The sequence below is a fragment of the Alligator mississippiensis genome, chromosome 5, assembly GCF_030867095.1.
Source record: "Alligator mississippiensis isolate rAllMis1 chromosome 5, rAllMis1, whole genome shotgun sequence".
In the NCBI taxonomy this organism is placed as follows: Eukaryota; Metazoa; Chordata; order Crocodylia; family Alligatoridae; genus Alligator; species Alligator mississippiensis.
Window position 1 is genome coordinate 191,292,245 of NC_081828.1, and position 27,851 is coordinate 191,320,095.

General features: G+C 42.2%; 1 protein-coding gene across 3 annotated transcripts; it reads right to left on the minus strand.

Annotated features, from left to right (window-relative positions):
* MAP3K8 (mitogen-activated protein kinase kinase kinase 8) lies at positions 1–27,851 on the minus strand. 3 transcript variants are annotated; one of them, XM_059729122.1, is made up of 8 exons: positions 27,749–27,851; positions 20,525–20,885; positions 16,617–16,781; positions 13,803–14,064; positions 9,802–9,908; positions 4,328–4,480; positions 3,448–3,694; positions 1–1,613 (listed from the first exon to the last, which is right to left on the minus strand). In XM_059729122.1, the coding sequence occupies exons 2-8, from the start codon at positions 20,858–20,860 to the stop codon at positions 1,480–1,482; spliced, it is 1,404 nt and encodes a 467-aa protein (XP_059585105.1). In that variant the 5' UTR covers positions 20,861–20,885; positions 27,749–27,851; the 3' UTR covers positions 1–1,479. The 3 variants fall into 3 exon arrangements, with proteins under 3 accessions (XP_059585105.1, XP_059585104.1, XP_059585103.1); XM_059729121.1 differs by lacking the exon at positions 27,749–27,851 and adding an exon at positions 27,580–27,667; XM_059729120.1 differs by lacking the exon at positions 27,749–27,851 and adding an exon at positions 27,415–27,546.

The following is a 27,851-nucleotide window of genomic DNA, read 5'->3' on the forward strand; positions in this document are numbered from 1 at the left end:
TTCAGGACACAATAAACTGGATTTATTCATCTGATTATATCAGTATCAAACTGGAAATAATCAGTTAAAGATCACATGTTTGATAGAAGCAGTCTTAAATAATTGACTTCTAATAACGAGGCCTTGCATCCCAAAGGGTTTGATGTCCAACATACACAGTATGCCATCTTAACAGAAATGCTTACAAGAAAATGATCCTAAGCACTGAAGAGTTTATAAAAGTTTACATTCTCATCCCATGGGATGTACAGAACTATGCAAGTTACATAGTTTTACTACCATCCAAAACATTGTGTTTTAAATGTATTAGCCATAGTGAGAATAGTAAAATTCTGTTTCCATAGGAACAGAATGTGTCACTAATGACATGTTTTCTAATACACAGTAGTAAAGTTACTTAAACATGTAAAGTTTTAAAGCAGTAGGAGTCAGAAGATCTCCTGACATTACTGACAGCCCAAGCATGTGTAACATTTGAGTCACATGGAGAGTCAAGGCCAGAAAACTTGGTTTGCAAGGACAGATTCGTGCTGCTCTCCCAGCACAAAACTCCCTCAAAGCCCATGGATGCAGCCAATGAAGGACTGTCCTCTCTCAAACAACCCTTGGGTTGGGGGGGGGGGGGGGGAGGGGGGGGTACAGTCCCTGCAAAAATGCCTATATCTCCCTTACCGCTGGCATTTCCAAGAAACGGAAGCATAGCAAGGGGCATCTTCCTCAGCTAGTTATCCCTGGCTCCATTGCTCACCGGATACTGGCACAATTTAAATCTGCCTAAAGGCTATTTTAATTTGTGCCGAGACTGACCAAAAGCTGAGAGAAGTGTTGATTATGGAAGAATCTTGCAGGAGTGGTCCATAAAGTCTCTCACACCTGGTTTTACATTAAGCACAACCTTGCAAGACTGAAGGTCCCAGCCCCAACATTTAAATGCACTAAACAAGAAAAATATATTTTTCTCTTTCTGCATGTCAGAAAGGGGGGTTTTTTTGTTTGTTTTTCTTGCATTTCAAAGTACATGGGCTAAGCACATACAGCATAACGACAGTTTCTAGAGAACAACGGTCCCAACAAGATGTTCTTCAAGGCCTGGCTGGACAAACTTTGGCTGGGATGATCTAGTTGGGGGTGGTCTTCCTTTGAGCAGGGGGTTGGAACAGATGACCTCCTGAAGTCCCTTACAATCCTAACTTTCTATGATTCTTTCCCCTTTGTCTTGGTTTGCTATCAGAGACAAAATGTTATCACCTGGGCTGCATCTACCAGAAAACCCAAAGGGCTTAGCTTAATTAACTGTGAAGTTAAAAGCAGTTCACATTTGATAGCCCCAAAAAGGCTTCTTCTTTTTTTTTCTTTTTTTTAAATAGATTATGCACTCACACACATATACACGCACACACATCACACACACACACAATGAACTTCTGAGAGACAGGGTCCCAACTCTGATCCAAACGTATGAGAGAGAACTAGCTAAAGTCAGTCATATTCAAATGTTGGTGGTCCCCTAACAATGTTGAAGTAGCCAGCTAGAGCTCCAAGATCTATGTAGAGTGATCTCTGCCTCTTTAGCAGCTCCGATTCTTCTGTACACCCAGTACCCAAGGAAGAATCTGAAAAGAAAGAGAGATGGGACTTTAACAACTCACAACTGACTCATTTAAACTATTGCAAAAAATTGTGGGAAATTGGCCTACTTTTGTCTAAGCTCTTTTGGAGGGGGCAGGGTGCGCTATTAAAAGTAGCATAATTTTTAAGCAAAAAATTGTCATCAGCTTATATGGAAACAACAGGCCAAATTTCTTAAGAATTCTGGGGGAGAAGCTGGTGGGCAGCCACTTCGTGGTTTCTCCTGCTGCCCCAAGTCTGGTTGGACTAAAAAGCAAAAGCTGTATATAGTTTCTAATTGCCCTTCCCCCTCAACTAACCTGCCACAGGAAAGCTGGACCTCATCATCTCTGGACAGGATCCTAGTGTGCGGTGCCAGACTGAGGCTGGCACCGCAGAAAGACCTGTTTATTTTGCAAGTTAAAAATTCCCCTTATCGACTGAGGGGAATTCTCATCTGGCTAAAGTATTTCCTCTTTGTGCCATTCAGATGTTGCAGACAGTAGAGAACGAGGACTGAGTCTCTGGTTTATTAAGTCTGTAATTTCATAACTGCTCCTGCAGCTGCAGGATTCCCTCAAGCATTTTTGTAATGTACATCCCTGGACACTACTACTCATCAAAAACCTGAGTTAATGGCCAAATGTCCTTTGATATTCAATTGAATTGTGACTTTGGAGGCCCAAAAGAGGGCAAAGGTGCATGTAACCCAATAAGGCACAAAGAATTATGTAATTACAGAAACAAGTCTTGTAACAAAACCCCAGAAACATTAAAATAATAAGTGTCCTCGTGCGTTAGGGCACCTACAGCCTTGCATACATGTCTTTTAAAGTATTATTTCAATATAAAAATTAAGTAAAAAACTTCATTAAGATTGGGTTTTTATACGTAGAGGTCTACCCAACTTAAGGAAGCAGCTGGCCAATTGTGCAGGCGGATCACGGAGCCAGCTGCCATTTTAGAGGACTTATTGTGGCCAGGCCCCTGTGTGCCGGCAACTCCCCAGTTCTTTCCCAGCGGGCCGAGCTGCCGAGCTGCAGCGCCGTGAGGACTTCTGGCTCCCTCTGGGGAGCCAGCATTTTATTTTCAGTAAGCTTTCCTATTGTTTTTCCATAGATTTTGTGAACATTGCCTGCTTTTATGGGCAAGGACAGATTTCGTGTTTTTCATGATTTCAGTAGGTTTCTATTTATAAGTGCCAGTTCCTAGCATGTACCCACCAACTTCTATGAATATTGGTAGAAGGAAAATGTCTCAACAGAAAGAGAAAGTGAAAAATACAGCCTTTTAATAGGCTGGTGAGACCAGATTTCTTTTGGACCTGGTACTAAGATTTTAACTGGCTCATATATTACCTTCAGAAGCATGTATGGCACCCCAAATAGTGGCTTGGTATGCATTTAATAACTTTTTTCTTTTTACTCTAGTCTCATTCTCAGAGGCCTTGCATATCACTGATGACATGCCAAAGCACAGTCAAGTTAGAGAGTGCTTTTTAAATGAGGCAGGGTGGTCTTAGCTAATATTAGCCTATGTACTAGAAGGGGTTAAGACAATCCAGAGTACTTGTACTTTTTTAAAGAAGTGCTTTGGAGGAGGGCCGCATTTCTGGTGAGCTGATTCTTCTGGAATTACAGAAGGAGGCCAAATACCAGCACTCTTGAAGTCAATGGGAGTTTTGCAACATGTTTAATGAGCCCTGGTTCTGACCTCCTATTGTCAAGATTTTTCTGACCTCTCTCTTCTGGGGTCCTGGAGTGTTTACCTTCATTTAGTTTCTTAAAATTTTGATGGGAATGAAAATACAAAAGTGCAAGAGAAGGAAGCTTGTGGTACCTGTAATGTTTTCTGGCAACTCCAGCTCCTTCCTCGTCAATAGCCTTTTTCTTTCAAGCAGGGCTGAGTCCAGACTCTGGCACCGTGGTTGCTCCTCTGGGGGCGGGTGCAAGGCCTCATGTTTCAGTAAGTCTGCAGCAGAGAGTCTATGATTTGGGTTCCTTTCCAGAGCTGCTTGTAGCAGTTCCCTCATTGTGGTGCTGCAGTCCTCAGCAATGTCTTCTAGGGGGGGAGCTTGCTTGTGGATCTAGCAAACCAGAAAAATAATTCTCTCAGACCTACAATATTACCAACAAGAGCAGATCATTTTCAGAGTAAGTTCCAGGTTATTAGGTTACTGCCATGGAAATTCTCCTCACTCAGGAACTGTGTCCCCACAACAAGACTGGTAACCAAGCAAAATTCACCTGCTGTCAGGTGTAACTATAAACTGAAAACGTAGACAAGGTCTAGCCAATGACCTGAAAACCTACTAGCAGCCTGAGGCCCATATGAGGCTGTGCGTATGAAACATTCACCAAGTTTCCATGCCAAAGCAGAGGTCTGAATTAAATTTTGCTTTGGCTACTTTGGCTTTTGTTCAAAACTGAAAAATATAAATTCTGAGTTTTGTACAACTCAGACCTGACCTCTGCAAGGCCACATCAAGCATTGCAAAACTATACTTTATGGCTGACACCATCCCAGTCAGTCACCTCATAAATTATTATAGCCTGCTTTCAACCTTCATGGCATTTCTTTCAGACTTTGGAAAACTACATCTTTTTTTCTGACGGCAGATACTTTCACAATCCCACAGAAGGCTAGGAGGCTTACCAACAAGGATACAGCGGCCTCACCCTTTGGAAAGCTGTCCCAAGACTGTTTTCTGGATACTTACTATATAGAGGTAGGATGGATATGCCGAGCGAGGGTATCTATTCACCCAGGGTGGGCTGCCAGTCTGCATATGAATAATGGTAGCCCCTATGCTGTAGATGTCTGCTTTCGTTGTGTGTCCTCTGCAAAGTATCACTTCCGGGCTCATGTAAATCTGGGAAGGGAATTAAAAAGGTAGATTACTCTTTGCTTTTGTTGTCCACCCATTGGTCAGCCACCAGAATTTCGGCAGTGAGAATCTCTCTCCTACCCTATCTCTCTGCCCCCCACCACTTCCACACTGTATCCCCACAGACTGCACTCACATTTGCTCAAGGAGAAAATGTTTTTTCTGCTCCACAAAAATATTCAAGATTTCAAATATTTTTCTGCTTTATCCTGGGACAAACCCAAGATCTTTCAAAGATTCTCAAGTGGAAGAAAAACATGCACCTATTTCAGAATAGCCCAAAGCTAGGACAGTCCCTTGGAGTCTGGGAGATGCAGATTCAAGCCCCTGCTATGTCCGATTCAGAAGTACATCAAATCTCACACAATTGAGATGTCTGCTCCAGTTACCAACTCTGTTTTTAGGTGGGGCTCTCTCTCCTGTTGAATCTCCTGTTCCACTTTGTCTATTTATTCATGGGCTAAGGGAGTGAAAAAGAAAGTGGCACTTATCTGAGATGTGGAAGACAAAATACAAATCCCCGGGACATGATTATAAGTGCAATGGCACCAATGGGTGAGGCTGAAAGCCCCAGAACAGCTAACATGGTTGGACTGAAGCAAGGGTAGCCAACCTGCAACATGCATGGATAGTCTGTGCATGTGGCATGTGACAAAACTGGGAGGGGACAGGCAGCACGAGGACAGATTGGGCAAGAAGCAGAAAGCAAAGCAACAGGTCAGGCAAGGACAGAAAGCAGAGCAGCAGACTGGATCAGGGAAAGGATTGGAGTGGCACTTCAGGAAAACAGGGGGCTTAATTTGCAGCGCAATCTGCTAAAAAGGTTGGCTGTCACTGGACTAAAGGGCTTGATGCTGCATCTCCCACATATTGGGTCTTCCCTGACCACTGGGCTATATGTTATTCTGATGTGAAGGGTCTCTCCCTCCCTCCCTGTTTTGAGAGCAGAAATTCCGTTCTTGTTGAAATGAGTACACCCATTTGTCAAAAACAAAACAAGACGCATAAACCCAAGATCTTTTGACAGGAACCCAAATTCTCCAATGAAAAACAGCTCATCAGAACATTCCCTACCAGCTCTAATCATCACCCTTCCAGTGGAGATCAGCCCAGCAAGAATGTCATCAGCAGCTGTTCTATAATCAGCTGGACAGGATGCCCGAGGCACACCCTCATGTTGAAGTATGACGGTACTACATGCACACAACTGCCCAGCCCATTGACACAGAGAGCTAAATTTGAACAGAACAATGCACAGCCCACATGCTAGATTAGCAGGCCAGCATGTTTGTTTTGGGATTATATTTCTCCTTCATCCAGCTCCCTCTAAACAAACAAATTCAAATGCTTTTTCCTAGTTAAATCTTCTGGCAAAAAGAGTAACTCGACTGTCAAACAACACAAAAGTGGCAGGTTACATAAAGAAGCATCACCATGTAGTTTTACCACAAGTTACCATAGGATTAGATATTTCTATGGGGCTCATACAGTCATTACAAAATACTGAAGATATTTTACAGTAAATAACTTGAATCACTTTTGCAATCAAGGCTCCAAATAAAGCTGCACACCCGCAAAAGTGTCTAGAGAAATCTGGCTGCAATACCCATTTGCCTCTGTATGCTACTTTTGTCAGGGGGATATCGTTATATCTACTCTGCTTTAAAAGAGACAAGGTGATCTAACAAAAGGGGCATTTCCAGTTTAGAAAATAAATTAACGTGCCTCTCACCTCTATGCATTTAAACATAACATTTAAGTTAAGGAAAGAAAGTGACTGAATAAGTGTGTGTTTTTAGTTCTACTTTTATTTCTAAGAGTAAGAAAAAGAAGCTTTGGAGTAAGTAGGGCAACCAAATAGGCTCTGACTTGCACTCTGTGTGACCTCAAAATCATTTCAACATAGTTGTACAGAGCATAACGCAATACAGAATTCAGCTTAACATGCATAGTGGGTGGCTGAGTGTGCAGGCTCTCATCATCTGATACATTTTAGTGGACAACTTTCTTCAGTAAGGCTTATGCTTGGGACAAACACTTCATCTAGTGTGTTGCAAAGAACAATCCATGAATACAAACAGAAATTATGCTGTCCCCATTCAGCACTTTCCTCAATTTCTGGGTCTACTTTACTTTTCTGCATTTCACAGAAAATTTAACTCACACCACACACACTCATGCTACTTGGTTGTTCTTCAGATATTCTTGCTTTATTTGTACAGAATGGCAAAACACTAACCTCTACCACAGAGCCATGATTCAGTATGGGCCACATACAGCCTGTGCTCACACAGCAAAGAACTGAACAGGAAAGCCTAAATTACACACTTTTGCAACAGCCTGTACCATCCTTCACAACAGCTGGCATTAGACCCTGTCACATGCCACACTCCAAACTCAACAGACCAGTGGCAGGATCTAGAATGGTAAATCCAAGTGCTCTCTCACTGTAGCCATTATAGAGGAGCACTGTTTTGCATAAGCAAAGGCAAACCTTTTCTAGAAAAGTGTCATCTCTCGAGGCTGCAGTTGGATGCAAAATGCAGGAGGCACTCAGGTGGAGTATAAACAAATCACTAAGCAAAGGAAACAGCAGTGCTCATTCATCTCATCAATGGCTTTCAGAAAGCATGGATGCACACCTGAGGAGTAAGCCATCTATTGCTGGCACACTCGAGCTTGTGAGCCATGAAGACATTACTGAGGTGACAAGGCAAGAGAATGGCAATGCAGCATGAATTTTTCCTAATAGAAGTAAAAATCCAGAACTGTATTCCTACAAACGTTCCCTCTGCAGTCGTATCTCATGACTCCCTCCCTGTCTCAGGAGGCTTCTGTGAATGCAGATGCTGAGGACTTTTGAACGGGGAAGAAAGATATGTGCCTATGAATTTAGGGATTGATGAATTCTTGCATAGCTTGCAAAGGTACAGGATTGCAGGCACCCACCTGGTTTCACTCTGTACAATCACTTAATATTATAAAAGTAGTGGGTGCAATTTTATCTTACCAACCTGAACTTGACTTACATAAATCTGGCCTGATCAAAGTAAGGCAAACTGTGCCATAAGTATTTTTTTATGCTGAGCAAAGTATTTTTTTTTTTAAATGCAAAAAAACCATTTCTTCCTCCCCTTGGAAATTCCCTTCAGAACTTCATGCCTTTCCCATCACATTGCTTTGTATTCATTATTGTCATATTGGAAAGGAATTTCCTAAATCGAATGCCAAAGGGATGGCTATTTTTAGCACAGGTTTAGTAATTAGTCTTAGTTCTGAACTCCAACGACTGGAAAACCAAAAAAAATATATGTTCAAGCATACTCCCAAAAACATTTCATGGAACATCAATTGGTTTTTTGAAATGTATTAATCTAGCCTGTGCTTTCAAGAAATGGTTCACTCCCCTTAAAGGGTTATGAATACATCTCTGTTAAACACATATTCTTCAGATAATTCAGCCAAGTACAGCTTCATAGTTGTTAATTCAGGCCCTGACCCTGGAAAACCTAAATATGTAGTGCTTGTTACATGGAATCATGGCCCAAAATCTAAGTTACATGGTCCTTATTATTTTAGTATCTAATCACCATAAACTATAGCTCTCTTCACAAGGTGCAATCCTGATGACTAAAGAGCTATTATTATTGGTAGCTTTCTGTGCTTCAGGTTTCCAACTAAGTGGTGTGAATACAGTTGCACAGGAAAGCTATGGCAGAGCACAGAATTGAACTCTGACCTTCTGAGTCCTGGCCTCAAACCCTACTCATGCAAGCATCCTTCATCCCTGCATACTTGTCTTCTAAATATATTCTTAATAGTCTGCTAAGCATCGGGGGTGGAGTGTTGCGCAGTTGGAAACCAACAGGAGTCTTGTAAGTGGCATTAGTAGAACCAGAATTTCACCCTTGGTTCTGAATTTAACAGTAATTAGAAAAAACGACTAACCTGAAGACAAATTATGTTTGTAATGTAATACCTAGTTCTCCAGTCACTGAAAGTGACACTGTTGACCACCCCATCCTCATTAAAAAACTAGGTGACTGTGGCATCGATGCCTACACAGTCAGATGGATTGCGAATTGGCTGAAGGGTCGTACTCAGAGGGTGGTGGTGGACGGGTCATATTCAACCTGGTGGGAAGTGGGCAGCGGAGTCCCCCAGGGCTCGGTCCTTGGGCCCGCGCTGTTCAATTTCTTTATCAGCGATTTGGACGACAGGGTGAAAAGCAACCTGTTCAAATTTGCTGATGATACCAAAATTTGGGGTGAGGTGGGCACGTTAGCAGGGAGGGAAAGACTGCAGAAAGACCTGGATAGGTTGCAAGGGTGGGCTAACAAAAACAGGATGCATTTCAATAGTGACAAGTGCAGGGTGCTGCACTTGGGCAGTAGTAACCAGCAGCACACTTATAAGATGGGAAACTCCCTTCTCGAGAGCACGGAGGCAGAAAGGGATCTTGGAGTCATCACTGACTCCAAGATGAACATGGGCCGACAATGCAAGGTCACGGTCGGCAGGGCTAACCGGACCTTATCGTGCATCCGCAGGTGCATCTCAAGTAGGGCCAAGGAGGTGATCCTCCCCCTCTACGCGACACTGGTCAGGCCACAGCTGGAGTAGTGTGTCCAGTTCTGGGGACCCCACTTCAAGAGGGATGTGGACAACATTGAGAGGGTCCAGAGGAGGGCCACCTGCATGATCCGGGGACTGGAGGGCAGACCCTAAAATGAGAGGCTACGGGACCTGAACCTGTTCAGCCTTCACAAGAGAAGGCTGAGGGGGGACCTGGTGACTGTCTACAAACTCACTAGGGGGGACCAGAAGGGTTTGGGGGAGACCTTGTTTCCCCTAGCGCCCCCCGGGATAACAAGGAATAATGGCCACAAGTTGTTGGAGAGTAGGTTTAGATTAGACATCTGTAGGAACTACTTCACAGTTAGGGCGGCTAGGATCTGGAACCAACTTCCAAGGGAAGTGGTGCTGGCTCCTACCCTGGGGGTCTTTAAGAAGTGGCTTGATGTCTACCTGGCTGGGGTCATTTGAGCCGTTTTCTTCCTGCCCAGGCAGGGGGTTGGACCTGAAGATCTGCAAGGCCCCTTCCGACCCTACTTCTATGATTCTATGAAAGTTCAATTTGTAACAAACTCTCACTGTCACACAACTAAATATTAAAATAAAATTTAACCCCCCCCCCCCCCCCCCCCCAGCTCATGGTTTCACCAAACAACCCTTCTGGAACATCCGGCTGCATTACAACATGAGTGAAGCAATAACAGGGCTTTCCTTGCACACATGATCATTACCTCTGTTCCTCGGAGGTCTTTGGGGTAGTAAACATCTCCAGTCATTTGAACACTTAGACCAAAATCCACCAAAACAGCCTTAGTTGACATGAAAACGATGTTGCTGGCTAAAAGCAAAAAAGCAAACACACGTTAGGTTCTTGTAAGCTTGTGCCATTTATTTTGCAATCCAAGCAGCTCATGCAAAACTTAAGAGCAAAGAAGGAGAACGACAAAAACTCTAGCTCAGCAATTCCCAATTTTTTGCACAGCAATGCTACTTCTGGTTAGGTTATGACCCTATTTCCAGGCTGAGCCCAGCTGCTCTAACTGAACTTCTGTGAGTTTGCAAATATCACTCACAAGCGTTGTGACTTGAAATTTGGGAACTGCAGCTTTCTAGGTCTAAAGGCATATTCAACCTCTAACTTCATGTCACAGATTAAGAAGAACACCATCAGATATTTAGTTTACAATTTTAAACTGGATTTGCAGTGAAACTGCAAAGCAAGAGGCTGCAAGTTTTAGGTGGGTTGCTCCAAGGGACCAAGGCTTCCTGCAGGAATTCAGTAAACTCAGTCTTGAAATCCTCTAGGGTCCTGCTATCCAGAAAGGCAGGGGAAACACCTCTTCTGGATCCCCAGGATTTCACCCATGCACAACTCTGAGCCATCAGGGAAAGGCAACTTGTGCTTAAAATTTCTCCCAACTATGCAGCTGAACCAATAAAAGACATTACCTTAAAAAATAGAAATCCTCTCCTCTTGCATACAGTAGGATAAAAAGATGTATGAGCAAGAGAGCCTGGGATTTTCAAAGTAGCCTAAGGAATTTGGGCCTGGTAGTCCCATTGAATTTCTATGATTTTAGGGGCGGGGGGGGGGGGGGGGGGGGCGCGGTGTAGGGAGAGAGGGTCCAGTCCCTAAACTACTTTGCAAATCCCTACCATAAATTAGAAGTGCAGCACCCAGTTTACTCACAAATGTACGGGTCTCACCTAATTTCTGCCCCTGTGGTTCACTCATCATACACCTAAGATTTTACTGCATTCTCTACAGTGTAAATTAGCAGTTTTCAAACTGTGGTCTGCAGAAGGGTCTGCAGACTGTTTAAGGGGTCCACAAAAGATGACTCTGATCAACTGAAAGTATGTGAATACCCACATTTACAATTCAAAGGGGTCTGCACTTCAATTTTAAATTTTTTAGAGGCCCACAAATGAAAAAAGGTTGAAAACTATTGGTGTAAGCTTTTGAGCAAGGTTTTTTGGTTTTTTTGGGGTTTTTTTTTTTTTTACCATCTTCTCCAATGGAACCTATACCCAGATCATTTTCTACTTTGCTATTCAACTTCTTCAGGGAGTTATGCCTAGTTCTCTCTCATCCATATCATCAGTAGCACACAAAGTAATAAATACTATACCACAGGTACATTCTAAAAAAGAGCTCCTTGGGCACATGTACACATGCTCACACTCTTGTTTACCTATTAAATCAGAGTGCTGGTGACATGTTACAGTAGTTGAACCCAAAATCCAAACATCAAATATTCTGTAGGATCACACCCTTATTTTACAGATATTTCTTGCAGAATAATGAAGATCAGTTTGTTGTAAGATAACATTTTTAGTTGCTCAGAACTTTGTCTTTTGGGAATGAAGCTTTACATGTTTAATCTCAGCCTGAAGGCTGTTTTTTGTTTGAGTGCACATGGAGAAAGCATGAGCTAAATTCTTGCATTTTGTTTTCAACTGTGGAGAAATATGTGCATTTAAAAAGGGGACTTTTCCCTTACCAATAAATCAAGCCCTAACACCTACACCAGTCCTCTTATCAGCTAATAAAGAAAGTGGACAGGTCATTTCTAACCATGCTGATTCAGGTGGTTTTCTGGTTATGAGTTTGCTCTGGTTTAACAAACTGGTTAAGTATAAAAATGCATTTGTGTAGATATGGGTTTGTGTAGAATGTGACTGCTACAAATGCAACCAACAATTTTCTTGGGTAAGTATGTCTAACTTTATATTCCAGAGAACAACTGATGTTTGAAATCTTAACTTGATCACGGAATTTCCAATAACGCCTCACCAGGACACAGAGATAAGCACCAACAGGAAGATCCTAAACTCATTCAAGTGAAAGGAAGGACTTGCACTGACCTAACAGGCTTTGGATTGGACCACCTAAAGAATAGTTTTGTAATGTCACAGCCTCCTATCTTCTGAATAGCTCAAAGAGATGCAGCTAAAAGCCAAGACAGAGTCCCTTCTCCTCCCTTTGGCTTGGGGAAAGCTGTGCTCTATTGGAATTCTCTCTCTGGAGCCGGAAGTTGGAATTTGCTGGCCAAGAAACTGTAAGAAGGACTGAGTACAATATAAATGAGGTTTCAGCCTTCCTCACCAACACTGCCTGGTAGAGAAAGAAACACTGTTCTACTCGCTTTCCTTTGAAGGAAAAAAAAATATATACGTATTTCAATATACTTAATTTATCTTGAGATTATAGTCTTTTGAGATTGTATACATCAATCCCATAGACCACTACCCTGCCAGGGCAAAAGGAGAGAGCTTGGCACTACCTCCCTGACTCCTAAAATGGAAAGGAGAATCCTGAATCACAAGCTCCCCTGATGTTATGTCAAGCCCTTTCTGACATGTGCTTGCTCTTCTAAAAAGCATGAAATATCAAGAGATTACAACAGTCAGACAAAACAGGCTCTCCCCCCTCCCCACATCAGTCACTCTTCCTGTGTCAAAGCCAAAGGAAGGTTCAACATCATGAAGAAATTCCTTAACCAGATAAACAGAGAACATCAATGATATGAACTTACGCAGCTCAGTACACTGCAGGCCCAAACCCTCTTTCTGTTTGGCTATGGGATACACAACTCCTTTCAGGCAGTTTTTTTTTATCCCCATCCTTCCTCCACTGACCTATCCTATCACCACAAGACGGTGCAATGTCTCACCACCGCATAGTCTCAAGGCCTGTGACAACCATCATCAAAATTGTTTGATCTACTTTAGCCACTGACCTAACCCAGGAAAAGCAAGGAAGTTAAAAGCTGCTGGAAAATTAAAAAAAGTTCACTAAACTTTTTCAAAACCTCAGATCTGTATCAGCTCTTATAGCTATCATCTATATGCGGTCGTTAAAAAGCCCTTAAGTCCATTACTACGAAAAGACACACAAAGTACATACTGGAAATAACATACAAAAGGCAAGAGAAAAGTTGATTCGGTGCAACAGTTATACCCATTTCAAAGCTTTCCCTGTAGGTTTGGCACCACACATTTCATAGACGCCTTAGTCTGCGGACTCCCAGGTCCAAAAACCACAAGCAACTAAACAATACATACACGTACTGTTGATCATCTTTTAATTTAAAAAAAAAAAAAATCAAAAGTGTAACAAGAATAAGCTTACAAATAACTACAAGAAGCCAAATCCCAATTAAAGGCACTGCTTCAATGAAAAAAATGAGAAGCAGGATTTTACCTAGGGTAGGGTTTCTGGGGACAAGTAATATTTATGGACACTAAACCTTACCCTAACAAAATGTAAACTAAGAACCTCAACAAAAAAATCAGTCATATGCCTAGCTCAGTTTCAGGGTGGGAACAAACTGAGAAACAGCCACATACTAAACCATCCATGTAAACCTTAAGAAAAGGCAAAATGTTCTTCATAGATAAACCAGACAGGATGAAGCAACTGTTTGGCTTAACTACCATAATAGTATCTGCCTGAGCTCAAGGTCCTTTTTTATTTTAATTAGGACTTGGAATATTTTAAAGGCTCGAGAGTCTGAAACAATCATGTTTCAAGGCAACATAATAATTAAAATACAGCACTTATTCAAGCACTCCCTCCACATCTCTCCCCGCACCCCCCAACAAGAAATGGGATGTGGAACTGCTCAGCCCACATCAAAATTATGTTATGCAAAAGAGACATTAAAACATTGGCGTATTCCCAGTGTAACGAGGACAAGAAGGCCCTTTGACAATGAAACACACATACGTTTTATATCATGATGTATGATTCCTTTGGAGTGAAGAAAGTCAAGTCCCTTCAGGATATGCTTTGTCACCCAAATGATCTCAAATTCTCTCATGCGCCCACAGCCCTCCAGCTTTTCCATGACAGATCCTCCTTCTCCTGCCTCCATAAAGAGATGGACAGTCTCATCCCACAGGATAGCACCGTACAGCTCAGCGATGTTCTCATGACGGAACCGGGCCTGGATTTCAACATCTGATGGTTTGAACTGTTCCAGTGGGACCTGGGGCATTGAAACAAAACTTGAGTAGAACTACACAGAACAGCTAACTACTTAGTAAATAGTTTTCTCTATGTTAACTGAAAACAAAAGGAAAAACATCTATTAAATATGTTAAAATATTGCTGCCTTGACTTGTTCCCCTTCTCCATTTTCAATGCATCCTGTTTAAAAATAAAAGGGACGCAGCTTTTAGAATCGTGCCTGATTCCGGAAAAAGCAATTTAGCAAGAACTATTCCCATCAAAATCTAATGATTATGCAACATTCTGGATAAACTTTCTGGTGAAAGAGATAAGAATCCCCATTTTCCCTTCGACCATCTGAAGTTTTATCTATGCAATGAGAATTGCCCATTGCTGACAGCATGAGTCTGAACAGGTGCAAAGACCTTAGTTTAGCTACAAGGGTAACCATGGACAAATCGCGTTTAGTCTCTTCACTAACCTCTGTTAAATCCTGATAGATGCAAGAAAGCCACCACATATGCAATGGCAAATAAAGTCATTTTAAAATGATTCCTCGGCAATTTTGTTTATTCTGGACGTGGTGCTGACTGAAAAGGACCAAAATAATACACAGTTGCAATCTGGGACTAGAGGGAAAAAAAAAAAAAGGCTAATGGCCATTCTTTTACATTTGCTCAATTCATGGCCACAAGTGATTTTTTTTATTATACTGAGCAGCGCTTTCCCAAAAGCAGTGCATAGCTGCAGTTTTAATTCGGTAATATGGTGCACATAATTATTAAATGCTAGCTGTCCCAGCATAAGAGGAAAAAGGGCAAGCCAGCCTTCTTCCCACCTCTGCCATGCTGTGGGCAGCTGTCTGTTAAGCATGGCACCCATATCGGCATTATTTACCAATAGCTGTGTATGGAACATTGCTCCAACTGAGCTTTAAGTCAGCCTTAAGAGTTCATTGATGAAGTCACAGTAGTATTTTGAAAGCCAATACTAAGAATTGTTTTATCCTAGAGAAGAGATTGAAACAAAACCTTGAACTCTGAAAAACTGCATCTCTCCTTACAATGCACCCAAAGCAAACAGAGATATTACACATTTCATCTCAATTAGACCCTAATTGAGGGCAGGGAGCAGATACAGGCCGACCTGGACAGGTTGGATCAATGGGTGGAACGAAATAGGATGCAATTCAACAAAGATAAATGTAAGGTACTCCACCTAGGAAGGAGGAACCCCCAACACACCTATAGGTTGGGGGATGACCTCAGCAGCTCAGAGGCTGAAAGAGATCTTGGAGTCATAATTGACTCCAAGATGAACATGAGCCAGTAGTGTAATAAGGCCATCAACAAAGCCAATTGCACCTTGTTGTGTATTAGCAGATGCATGACCAGCAGATCAAGGGAGGTGATGCTTCCCCTCTATGCGGCGCTGGTCAGGCCGCAGTTGGAGTACTGTGTCCAGTTTTGGGCGCCGTAATTTAAGAGGGACACGGAGGATCTGGAGAGGGTTCAGAGGAGGGCCATTCACATGATTCGTGGCCTCTGTGAAAGACCCTACAAGGGGAGGTTGAGAGATCTGGATCTCTTCAGCCTTCACAAGAGACATCTGAGGGGAGATGATGTAGCCTCCTATAAGTTTATCAAGGGAGGACAGCAGGGAATTGGTGATGCACTATTTACCAGAGCGCCTCAGGGAGTAACTAGGAATAATGGGTGCAAACTAGTGAAGAGTAGATATAGGTTAGACATTAGGAAGACATTTTTTACAGTAAGGGTGGCCAATATCTGGAATGGGCTTCCAAGACAGGTAGTACTATCATCTAGCTTGGAGGTCTTCACAAGGAGGCTTGATAGTCACCTGGCTGGGGTCATCTGACTTCGGTCCTCTTTTCTGCCTGGGGCAGGGGGTTTGACACAATGATCCATTGTGGTCCCTTCCGACTCTACAATCTATGAATCTAATGGAAGAACACTTATGCATGTGCTTCAAGTCACAGTAAAGTCAATGACACTTTAGACTGGTATTGTAGTGGGATCTTTATGCATAAGTTTCTCCCATTGAAGACAGACTCAAGGTGATGCACGAATTTCATGCATAAGCTTTCTCCTGACCTGCCTTCAACACGAGTTTTGCCCCCGATTTCAAGGAACCCATTGGTTTACTATGCTGACAACAGCCAGGCTCAAAGCAAAGGCCTCTGAAGAATACTAATCAGGCAATAGGATTGTGCAGCATGGCAATTACACAAACACATTCAGAATGCTGAAGGTTTCTCTGTCTCACAGTTAATCACTCCAGGTTATTCCTCTCAAGAAAATGTACTTCTTCAAATCCCCCCCAAAAATGCAACTTCTTGCTAACACAGTCCAGTACAAAAAACCCAAAACAAAACACTTGAAATAAATCATACATTAAGCATTCTTATAGAGAAGCATGTGCCAGGTGTAATTGTAGAATACTTTTTTCCTAAGCAACAGTGATGCCTCAATTACTACTGCAATTAAATGCAGGTATGGTCTCATGGCATATTATGTATGCCATACTTTGGAATGTTTACTTGGAAGAAAAAACTCTGAACAAGCCTACCAGCTTGCATGCCATTCGCTTTTTCGTCTCTCTGTCTTGTGCCAAGTACACTTTCCCAAAAGCTCCGCGAGGAACAAAATCAGAACCAATATTCCTGTAGGTCAGCTTCCATGGAAACAAGAGCACATCTGATTCGATTTGATAACGCCCATTCTTTGGAGTGATCTAAGGTGAGAAAAAAGAATGTGTTAGAGGAGAACACTTCAGGTTGTAGCCAATTCAATTCACACAGTGAAAGCATCATCACTTAAGTCTACTGAATTCAGCATTTCCTGAATAACACCTTTACAGACACATGATTCCCCAGGATGTATGCTAGTATGCATTTGGAACCTGCACGTGAAGCGTACTCATTTGTGGAGATATATTTAACATTTCTCTCCGATGATTAACCTTTTCAAAGTGTAAGTTGCAATTAATTATCTGGTAACAACAACATGATCACTGAGACTAACAAGGACTGTGTAAATTAACTTCAACATTCTTTATTGGAATCTGCTAACCTGTTAGGCCACATAGCTGTTACTCACAGACTATTCTATACAAGGTGAGCAAGACTTTCAGCATTTCCTCACATCACGTGTAATGCTAGGGAATAGAGCCTTATAAATGAAGAAAAAACAAACAAGACTTCACACAGTTAACCAGAGAGAGAGAAAAAGAGAGAGAGATGGCTTAATTTTGCTATGTGCCTTCATATTGCTTGAATTAAGCCATGAAATTAAGTTTGCATCATTTGATAAAGCTGTAGATATTATTAATAATATATGGACATCCTCAATGTTACAATTAAAAAAAGCATATTCATTATAAATGTTAAGTGAAAATATTGCTTTAAATGAATAATACTTCAGAAACCAATATCATGCTTACTGGTACAGAACAAAGATATAATTTCATATAAATATCAAAATGGGTCAGTGCTGTACACTAGTTTCACCCCTATCATATAGTCTCGTATAGCACATTACTGTTACTCAGGTCATCAGCGGCACCCTACATGCAATAGCATGTTGTAGAAAGCAGAATATTGTTCTTAAAAGGTCATGAGTATAAATGCAAATCCAATTCAGCTATGCTTGAATGAACAGAAAATATGGTATTTTTGCAATCAAGAAAAGATTATTTTGACTGATAAAACTGACATTCATGAACAGCTTTCAGGTATAACAGCGAGATTGCCTAAATAAAGGATTAACCTTGTTTCAAGTTCGTCAGAAAGATAAAACTTTGGTTGTTTTGTAGGTCACAAGCAAACAAAGGGCAAATTGTTATATTTTCTGTCACAGTGAAGCAGTGTGGACAATGAAGTAACAGTTGATACACAGAGAACAGGAATTTCATGTCCATCATCTCTGTTAATTCCATGCATCACTAGAACAGAAGATAAAGGCTGCAAGGTGTTTTCTCAGTAAAACATTTCACGTTTCCCAGAAATATGGAAGGCAGGTAGATCTTCAAGAAAGACTACTATGGCCTCTACCAAAATGTAGTCATGAGTTTTCTCTAGTATCCCATACTCTCCCTGTATTACAAGGAATCAGTAGGATGCCCCCCTCTTCCAAAGCTCCCAGATCGCACTTGGATACTACTGTTACAACCAAATTCAGGGGCCTCAAATACACAACTAATGTGTCTATCAACAATTTCAGTTTTGTTATATGCAATCAATGGGTTCTTAGAGACAATGAAAGTACTTTGATGCTAATCGAAAAGGCCAAAATTAGACAAAAAAGCAAGGTAAAAAAAGGTTTTAGTAAAAGAAACTAAGAAGAGAGGTTGGATCTGCCCAGCTTGTAATTGGTAAAAATTCCTTCCAGCCTTTTCATTTAGGGGCAATTCTATCCTGACATAAGGCCTTGGCAGTCAAACTATTTTCTAGCACTCACGATGAGGATAAACTGTCCCACCAGCAACCAAATGGAACTATTCTGCTTCTATCACACTAGACCCAAAATTAGAGCCATGCCTGCACCTTCCTTAAACCTCCTTTACTTTATCCAGCAGAGAGACTGGTGGATCCATACAGAAATTCTGGTTGGCACTATCCTGATTCCACTCCTCACTTGCCCAATTGGCTGTCTACACCCACACAGAGCTGGCTAATGCATATACTTTTCTGCACACAAAGCAGTCACAGCTATGCTAAGCAGAACCACCATTCAAAATCAGCAAGACCCTATTTTGCAGTGTCACTTTATTTAAGTAGTGAACTATTTTCACAAAAAATATTGCAACATTTACAAAACTCAGTATTAACAGCCAAGGCTATTTCGGTATTGTATGCATTATTAATACCCAGTAAACAGGGAAAAATAATATTATATTATATTGATCATAGCCAGGCAAGTATTTAGATTAAAATTTTCTCCTCCTCTCTAGCCTAAATTCAAAGAGGAAAATAATAAGTCAGGGTTAAGTAAACAATGATCTACATATTTAAGAGCTTAGATTTATTTGTTTTCCATTCATGTTTTGAACTCAAAGCTATTATTATTTATATTTGGCTTTCTTTAATTTGATGGTTGCATGAGAGATGGAAGGCAACAGTACCAGCAAATTAGAGGAGCAGAGCTTTGACTCATGAGAATAAAATCTTCGTGCCCCATGACAACAAGTTATGCATTTGGAGTTTCACTAGCTCTTGGTTTAGTACTTCCACTGACTCTCAATGGGCTTTCGTTTTAAGTCTCAGATTACATCATAGTGGGATTGCCCTGAGATGCATCACTAACAGTTGGAAGTTCACACTGCTCTGTATAAGGGATGGGCTCAAAATGCAAATATTCTCTGAAATCAGGAGCTTCAGATCAAAGTAACAAACATTCTTTCCAGTGTGCCAAGGACAAGGTGTGAGATACAATGCATAGCAATGACACTAAGGGCGCAGACAGAAGTCACATTTGTCAAGCAACTGGCTTCCTGAAAGCACTCACATGCACAGCTCCAGAGTGCTTTTAAAGTGGCCAATCACGTGACAAAGTAACCCTCACCAAATGAGAGATCAAATTTATGTTCCCTAGAGTTAATCTGTCACACAATCAGGGCCTAGCCCCACCCCTGGGGCTGCCTGCAGGAAGGGAGGCTGGGGTTCATTTGGCCTGAACTGGAGGATCAAAGCAGGTAGACTGAAGACCCTGCCCCACCTCCAGGTCAGGCAAACCCCAGCCCACAGCTGCAGACAGTCTCAGTCGCCCCCCCCCTGCCCCCAACCCAACAGGTGAACATCTGTTGGGTTGGGGGCAAGGGGAGAGGGGAGCGCTCCAACTCATGGTGCTTTACGTAAGTCACCAAGCGTTAGGGCACGGGCCTGCATATCTGTCAGCACCCTAAACGCTCAAACATTCTCCCCTAAATATATCTGGCAGATCTTCCTGACTGCAGACTAACGAGGCTAACTACCTCTCTCATACACGCATCTATGCAGGATGTTTAAAATACTAAAGTATCACTTCCTCTTGTGTAAGTGGCAGTTTCTACAACTCAATATCAGCAGGTATCAAGCAAAGTGGAAAGAGACAAGATTTTGTAGAATGCAAACAACATTGTGGCTACACTGTGCCTCTCAACAAGAGACATCTGTGCTGTGGGTAGCAGAGAATACTCAAATACTGAAATATATGGCATTGCTAAACATCCCATGGTGTCAGTTTTCACAGCTGGTAAATGGGAACTGTGAACATCTAAACAATTGCCTCTGCGATTTTGACTTTTTGGAGGCAGGAGAATTATCCTTTTGTCAAACTTCTGAATGGAATAATCCTACCAATTGCGTTTCTCCTAATAATTCTGCTTTAAAGCTGTTATTGTTTAACGTTATTTCACCGCTGGTTGCAAAATATATAGACTTGTTTCACTTTCAAGTAATGAAATTCTGAATTTTCTTATTTCCTTTTAATAAAACATACCGTATGTAATAGGATTCCAGATTCTTGTCGCCTGTGTCCTTTAAATTGCTTTGCAGTGTTTGACACCTGATTTGAAAAAGCAAGCAAGTCCTCCACAGTCCCATATCTGACATTTGACAGCAAAGAAACTTCTCTTTTACAGAACAATAAGGATTCTGCACATTCCTCATTTTCATTAGTTTCTTGGCACATGGTAATTAGACTGTCATCGTAAACAGCCAGTTCTCCATTTGGATATAGGTTTTCCATAATGTCTATCACTTCAGACATATTTAAGTGTGCTAGCAGCAAGTCAATCTCCTCTTTATTGTCACTGTCAGTGCTCATATACTCCATTACTGTCCGTTTTTCTAAACGTCACCTGTAAATAGAAAACAAAAAGTAAACATTAAAATGCTTAACTTCCACACAGATAGTTTGGGGTTAAAACACAGCATTAAAAAACAATGATGAGGAAAATATAATATACTGGTTGATTTTAAACTAAAATCTTTTTCCCTCATGCATACAGCAAGTATATTTGCATGCAAGCGTTAGTAAGTACACTGACAAAATATGCATCAGTATTATAATCTGTTTTTCTTTTGGTAGTGATTTACAGCATGGCAACAAAGTGTCACCCCTTTCCACTATCAAAGAACACACTGACCAATGCCATCTCAAACTTGCAAAGATCAAGTATTATGAGCTGCAAATGGGGGAAATGAAATGTACATTTGAAGGTACAAAAGCAAACAGTAAGAGGTGCATCATCACCAGTGCCTACAACTTTTTAATCAACAACAGGAATGTAGGGTTTATGATGCATGCAAGTATGCTAGAAATTTCCCAATGTTCAAATCTAAGCGTATAAAAGGATGCCCAAAAGACAAAGATGCGTGTCAGTTCAGTTATTTAAAAAAAGTACAAAAAAGTAAGTTTTTTTTTTAATTTGTATAAAAGGCACTTGCAAAAGTGCTATGCACATTTTTTTTTTTTTTTTTTTTTAAACTGAAAAAGGGCAACACGCAAATCCACACCAAATTCTAAACCAGAGTTGGCAATCTATTTGGGAAAAGTACCAAAAACAGCCACAACCTCAACTCGGAAGATGCTGGTATGCCAGGGGAAGATGGCAGAGCAGCTACTTGGGGCCCAATCCTTGTGGCAGCGCAGCCCTGGCCCCTTCCCTGCCTTCCACCCCGAGACACACATGCACCCATCACTGGCAAGGAGCCGAGCTGGGGCTCCATGAACCCCAGTGCAGCTCCTTGCAGCATCCCTACTGTATGCTGTGCCAATCCAGGCTCCATGGTGGACAGCAGGGGCCTGCCCAGAGCCCCAGCCAGCTGTGGCAGGCAGCTGGGAGGCTGCAAGTGGCTGCACCAGGGTCTGCGGAGTCCCTGCCCAGCTTGTTGCTGGCAGCAGTTGTGCCTTGGTGCAGACAGCGGAGAAGGGGCCAGGGCTGTGCTGCTACAAGGATCAGGCCCCTTGAGGCTCTCCCCACCATCCACCCCAAGGCATGCATGCCAAGCAAAATGCCTTCACATGCCACACTCTGGCATACAAGGGGTTGCCGACCCGTGTCCTAAAACCCAACCAATTATAAAACTTTGAGTAGATGGTGATTGGCAAAAGAACCATAAGGTACATAAGAAAAGACTAGTGGCAAAATGCAATCAGCAATGCTGAAAAGGGAACTACAGTATTAAACTGGAGGGAGGTTACAGGCCAAATTCCAAGGATTCATCTTGGGACTGACCTTATTGAAGATTTTCATTAATAACCTACACACAGAAAGTAGAAGCCTGTTAATGAAATGTACTGATGACATAGGGCTTGTAGGCATCTTCAATATAAAAGAGGATCAGGATATCATACAGAAAAATATGGATGACCTTGAAGACAGAAGCGATCGTAATGGGTAGCAACTAACAACAAGAATTTCTGTTAACCAAGTGGGGGCTTACCAGTCAAAAATGAATGAAGGCGTTAAAGGCCTGAACATACTAGCTGATCACACATTGACCACGAGTCACCAATATCATGTACTACAACTATACAAAAGGCAGATACAATTCTATGATACAGTCAAACCAATTTCAGCCAAGGGGGAGGAAGTATTAATGCCACTGTATAAAATACTAGTGAGACCTTATCTAGATAAGCTGCAGTTCTGGTCAGGTACTTTCAAGAAGGATGACTTCAGCCCTGAATAGATGAAAAGAAGGGCTATGAAGATATCAAGGAATGGGTGCTATCATAAGAGAAAGTTAAAATAACTTGACTCATTTAGATTAGCAGAACAAAAGCTGAGAGGAGATACTGTTGCCTTCTGTAAATGTACTGGGAAAGAAAACATCAGAGATGGAAAAATAATATTTAAAGGAAATGTTGGCACAGGAACAAATGAATATAAACTGGCAATGAATAAATTCAGGCTGCAAATCAGGTGCCTAACCAACAGAACAGTAAAGTTCTGGAACAGCCTTTCAAAAGGTTTCTTTCCCCACAAATTCCTAACTATTTATAAGATGAAGCCTTAAGGGTATATATAACAAGGCAGCCTGCAATATAAGATACTGGGCTCAGTTTCCTACAAGGTCCCTTCCAGTTCTATGTTCCTAATTTCTGCTACAGTACAGTACTCTGCAGTCAAACCCAAAGAACCTTCTTACTCACACTGCAAGTACACATGCATGTATGCTCACTCCTTCATACACTAATAAAAATAATTAGATAAAGGGGGCTTTCTACCTTGCAGATTTCAATAAACTCCTATCAGAAATTAATTCTGGTTATATCTCATAAACTCGTAAAAAAAACCCTTATATCCACAATGAGTCTGGTCAGACTGTCCAGTAGCTTAAGCTCTTGTTCACAGCTACTGCAATTACACTAAAACTCTGTACTCTTTATTTTCTTCTAAAAATACTATTTCTTGCCTGTTTGCAAAGATGCATTAGAGCAGAAGTGCCCCATGCTCACATGATCATTCACTTCACTGTTCTCATGGAAAGAAAAACTGATTATCATAAGTTTGAGATACTAGGGGAATTTTTGAAGGAAAAAAAAGAGAAGAGAGTGAAAAGCAAGAATCAAAACACCGTCATCACCTACATTTCTGAGTAGGCCTGAAAATAACCTTCATTGCAGGTTTCCAAGTATTATTCAAGCACTAGAAAGACAGGACCTTCCCTTTTCCCTTTCCAGAATGGACTAACATATCACATTTATATAACATATCACATTGACAGATCTTTCACTAGCCTTTTCAAAAATAAATGCATCTGCCTACTTAAGGTAAACCAGAAAGTGATACTTTATGGGGAGGAAAAATCCACAGTAAAGCACAAGCAACTTTTCTCAAGGACAGGTAGCTGACATAAGATTCTTCCCAGGCTATCAGGCAATGCAGAACTTTTGACCTTAGTTTCTGGTCAAGATATTATCTTTCTTCCCCTCCCTTGGAGGATGTGGAAACTTTCTGGCAGATATTTCTCATGGCTTGGAGACTATTTACGTCAAAACAGCGGTGCAGAGAGCTAAATACAGTGACGTGGCTGACCTGGTTAATAGCTTCAAGCCACGTCCTGCAAAAAAGTCTGAAACAACAAGACAGGAAAAACTGTTCATCTCTGGCACAAAAAAAAAGAAGGTTTTGCAGCATGCTCTTCTTTTCATCCCCTGGGGACTGGTTTCAAGGTCAGGAAAGAAAGGAGGCATCAACCTAGACCAGTTCACCTTATAGCAAATGAAGGCACAGATATCCCCATACTCTTGTTAGTGCCTAAACTGGAGCAGAGGGAGCAATAAGTCTTTATTTGGAGATGGAAAAGATTACCTTCCCTGGAACAGCATGGAAAAAAGTGTTGAAGATGTTCCACTTTTGTATCTGAGGCCTCCACCTCACCTTCTCATGCCCAAGCCCAAACACGGCTATGCAACTTTGCAAGTATTGCCTCTCTCCAGGAGAAAGGTTTCTTATTTGTTTCAATGTTGGACTTTTTGTCATTAAGTTGGAAGGAAGGAAAATAATAGAGAATCAGCTCCTACTGGAAACTCCCTTTTGAGATGTGAGGCAGAGGAGAAGCAGCTCTTTGGACACTTCCCTCAAAAAAAAAAAAAAAACCAAAACCATCCCCCCTCCAAATCTTAAGCTTTTCTGGATACAGACTTGACTCAAACAGTTACTGACCATCTACACTTAACCATGATAACATCCTAAAGAGAACTTTCCACCAATCTTCTATTGTGATCTATTCCACGCTTGCCTCTGTTTTGCTCCCCAAATCACTGCACTGTACTCAACCTGCTTCTCAAGCCATTCACTTCTGCCCACAGGGGCTCAAATGAAAATGACCAAAATATTCACTGATTTTATTCTTCTCCTGCTCAAAATAGCATGGGCAGCTAAAGTTTGTTCACAGAGGAAGAAAGAAACACAACATGATTTCATGTGTGGAAGGCTGTTTAATCAGAATGAGGTTTAAATTTTTCTTTAAAAAGAGTTTATATACTTCAGCTGTCAGTGGCTCATATATGACCTTTAGCAAGAAAAGTATCTACTTGCCACTCGTGAATTAATTTTTCCTGCTAAGCCTCTTTAGTTGTACATTAGAGCACTATTTGGATGCACAATATGAGAAACAAATCATAGCCACTTCCATTCAGTGTTTTCCTAATATACATAGCAATCAAGGCCCTGTAAATAGTTTGTGTTTCTAATTACAATTCTGCTTTTACCTACAAAAGCAAAAAAAAAAAAAAAGCACGCGTTAGTCAGCTGCTTGAAGTTTAAGAAAAGGAAAAACTCTTCCTCCAATCACATCATTGCTCAACCAACATCACATGAGCCACTGGCAAGTCAAAGAGTTTTTTTGTCATGGGTAGTTTTCAGCCAAGGAAATGTTATTGTTACCTTGTCATATTTTTTTTTCTTCCAGGTATTAAAAAATATTCCTGGAATCCCAAACTGATACAGATTTTTTGCATGGTCCAGGCCCTATTCTGCAAACTAACTAGCTTAGTGTAAACACATATAAATACTATATCTGTTCTTGTTTAACCAGCCATCACCTATAAATAAAGGAATGGAGCTGGTATTTTTCCTTTAAATGCTTTCGCACTAAGATAATCGCAGGTCTTGAAAAATATCACCAAAGAAAAGAAAAGTGTCTGGAGGAAGGCCAGTGCATCAAGTTCTGCAAGACTGTCACAAGGAAGGGGAAAACCTTTAGTCTTTAAGATCTCAAGAAAGAATTTTCCATGTATGTATTCACACAACAGCTCCATTAGCCTGTGGTCAGACAGCTCCAGCAAAACTGAGAGACAGCTGCAGCAGAGTAAGATCTAAAGGACAATGCTCTCATTCCATAGCTGAACACATCCTATTTGATGAATAATAAAAATTTCTCCTGCAGAAAACCCCCATGTAAGAGACGGGGACAACTTTAACAGAATTTTAGTGCTGCTCCTCACAGCCAATTCCCTGATGTCACTGCAGTAGGACTCCTTCAACCACATGACCTTGAACATTCAGTTCAATTATTGTAAACTGAGCCCTATCTAGAGTTAAGAGGCCTTCTACAGAAGAGTGCTCACGTTGATCAGTAGGAAGTTGAAAGGTTACTGGCTCTATCCGGGTCTGTCAGCTGGAATTCTGCTTTACCTTGCTAGCTTGAGTTGCAAGTGTCAGCAAAGCCAACCTTTGAACATTATGTCAATGCTCCTCTGACACGGACTTCACCTAATTTGGGAGAATTTTTCCTCCCCCGTCATGTTCCTTCCCATTCCTGTTCTAATACAACACATTTCAAACTAAAGTACCTGAGCTAAACAGATAACTCAAGATGTAGGCTAGGCCAAAGTCTTCACAGATACTTAAATAGGTGCTAACAGAATATCACCTATGGGGGGAGGGGGTGTATGTATTGTATACACACCCATATGTATACACATGTATACTCATACCCAGAGCTGACCCTAGAGGTGTACGGGGCCTGAGGCATATCAGTCTGTGCAGGGCCTGTGTGTGTTGGGGGTGGAGGGTGGTGAGTGGCTGGAGCCCAGAGCCGGCAGGGCCTGTACGGCACTGTCCACAGGGCGCCCCCCCAAGCACGGAGCCTGGGGCAGTCGCCCCGATTCACTCCCCCAAAGGGACAGGTCTGCTCATACCTATATCTAGATATATCTATATCAGTCTATATAGTTATATCTATATCTGTATAGATAATCTCTCTCTCTCTCTATATATATATACACACACACACACACACATGCATACATATACACACATACACAGATATGTACGTAGACATATAGATAGATCTATACATATGCATATTCTATTAGCACCTATTTAAGTATCTATCCAGACTCTGCCACCTGGAGATATCTATAGATATATCTGTATCCCATTACCTATATACATATTCCAACATACATCCAATTCCTTATATAGAGTTCTCCCAAAAAGTCCCTCAGTCTTCATGGGGTAGGCCAGGCCAGTCTTGACAGATACTTAAATAGGTGCTGAGAGAGAGAGATACCAGTATTGCCAACTCTCATGATTTTTTGGTGTTCTTAAAGTCTGTGCTTTGGGACCCTGCAAAGAATATATATGAAAGAATGAGCAAAGTGTTTCACAGTCCCAAAGCACAGACTTTAAGAACAACACCGAAATCATGAGAGCTGGCAATCCTGTAATAAACACAATACACATTGCATGTGTGTACGGTGTGTGCATACACACAAACACAGATATATTTATCTATATAGACAGACAGACATCTACTCCAGGAGCACCTATTTAAATATCAATGAAGACTGTAGCCTCTAGAGACCCCCCGGCGCACAGCCCTCCCGCGCGGTGCCTGGTGCCGCACGCGCCCCGCTCAGCCCCTCCGCACCTCCGCGCTCCGGCCGGGCTTGTCCGGCTCCGGCTCCGGCGGGGCCAGAAGAGGGGCTGAGCCGAGCCGAGGTCGGTGTCGGTGTCCCTGGTCCCGGCCCGCGAGCAGCGCCGGCCCCACGGGACCTGCCCCCGCGCACGTGCGCCCGCCCCGGCTCCCCGGTACCTGCCGCGACGCGCCGCGCGCCTGCAGCGAGCGCTGGCTCGGCCGGGCTGCGCTCCGCCGCCGCCGCCGCCCGCTCGGAAACTCGGCGGGACGGGGCGGGGCGGGGCGGGGCGGGCGCAAGGAGCCGGGAGCCCCGCCCGGCGCTCCGCGCTGCCCGGCCGTGACTCACCCGGGGGCAGGCACCTCCCGCTGCCGCCGCCGCCGCCGGTTTCTGTTTGCCTTTACAGGAACCCGCGCGGCCGCTGCCTTGTGCAAGCGCTGGGAACTCCGCA

Bases quoted from the DNA above. Each gene is read 5' to 3' on its own strand.
- MAP3K8 (XM_059729122.1), bottom strand. From the start codon at position 20,860: ATGGAGTATATGAGCACTGACAGTGACAATAAAGAGGAGATTGACTTG. The intron at 9,909-13,802 runs GTATGTGTGTTT...TTTTGCTTTTAG, and splicing joins CATACATCATGATATAAAAC to CCAGCAACATCGTTTTCATG. The intron at 3,695-4,327 runs GTAAGTATCCAG...CTGGTTTGCTAG, and splicing joins ATCCATCCTACCTCTATATA to ATCCACAAGCAAGCTCCCCC.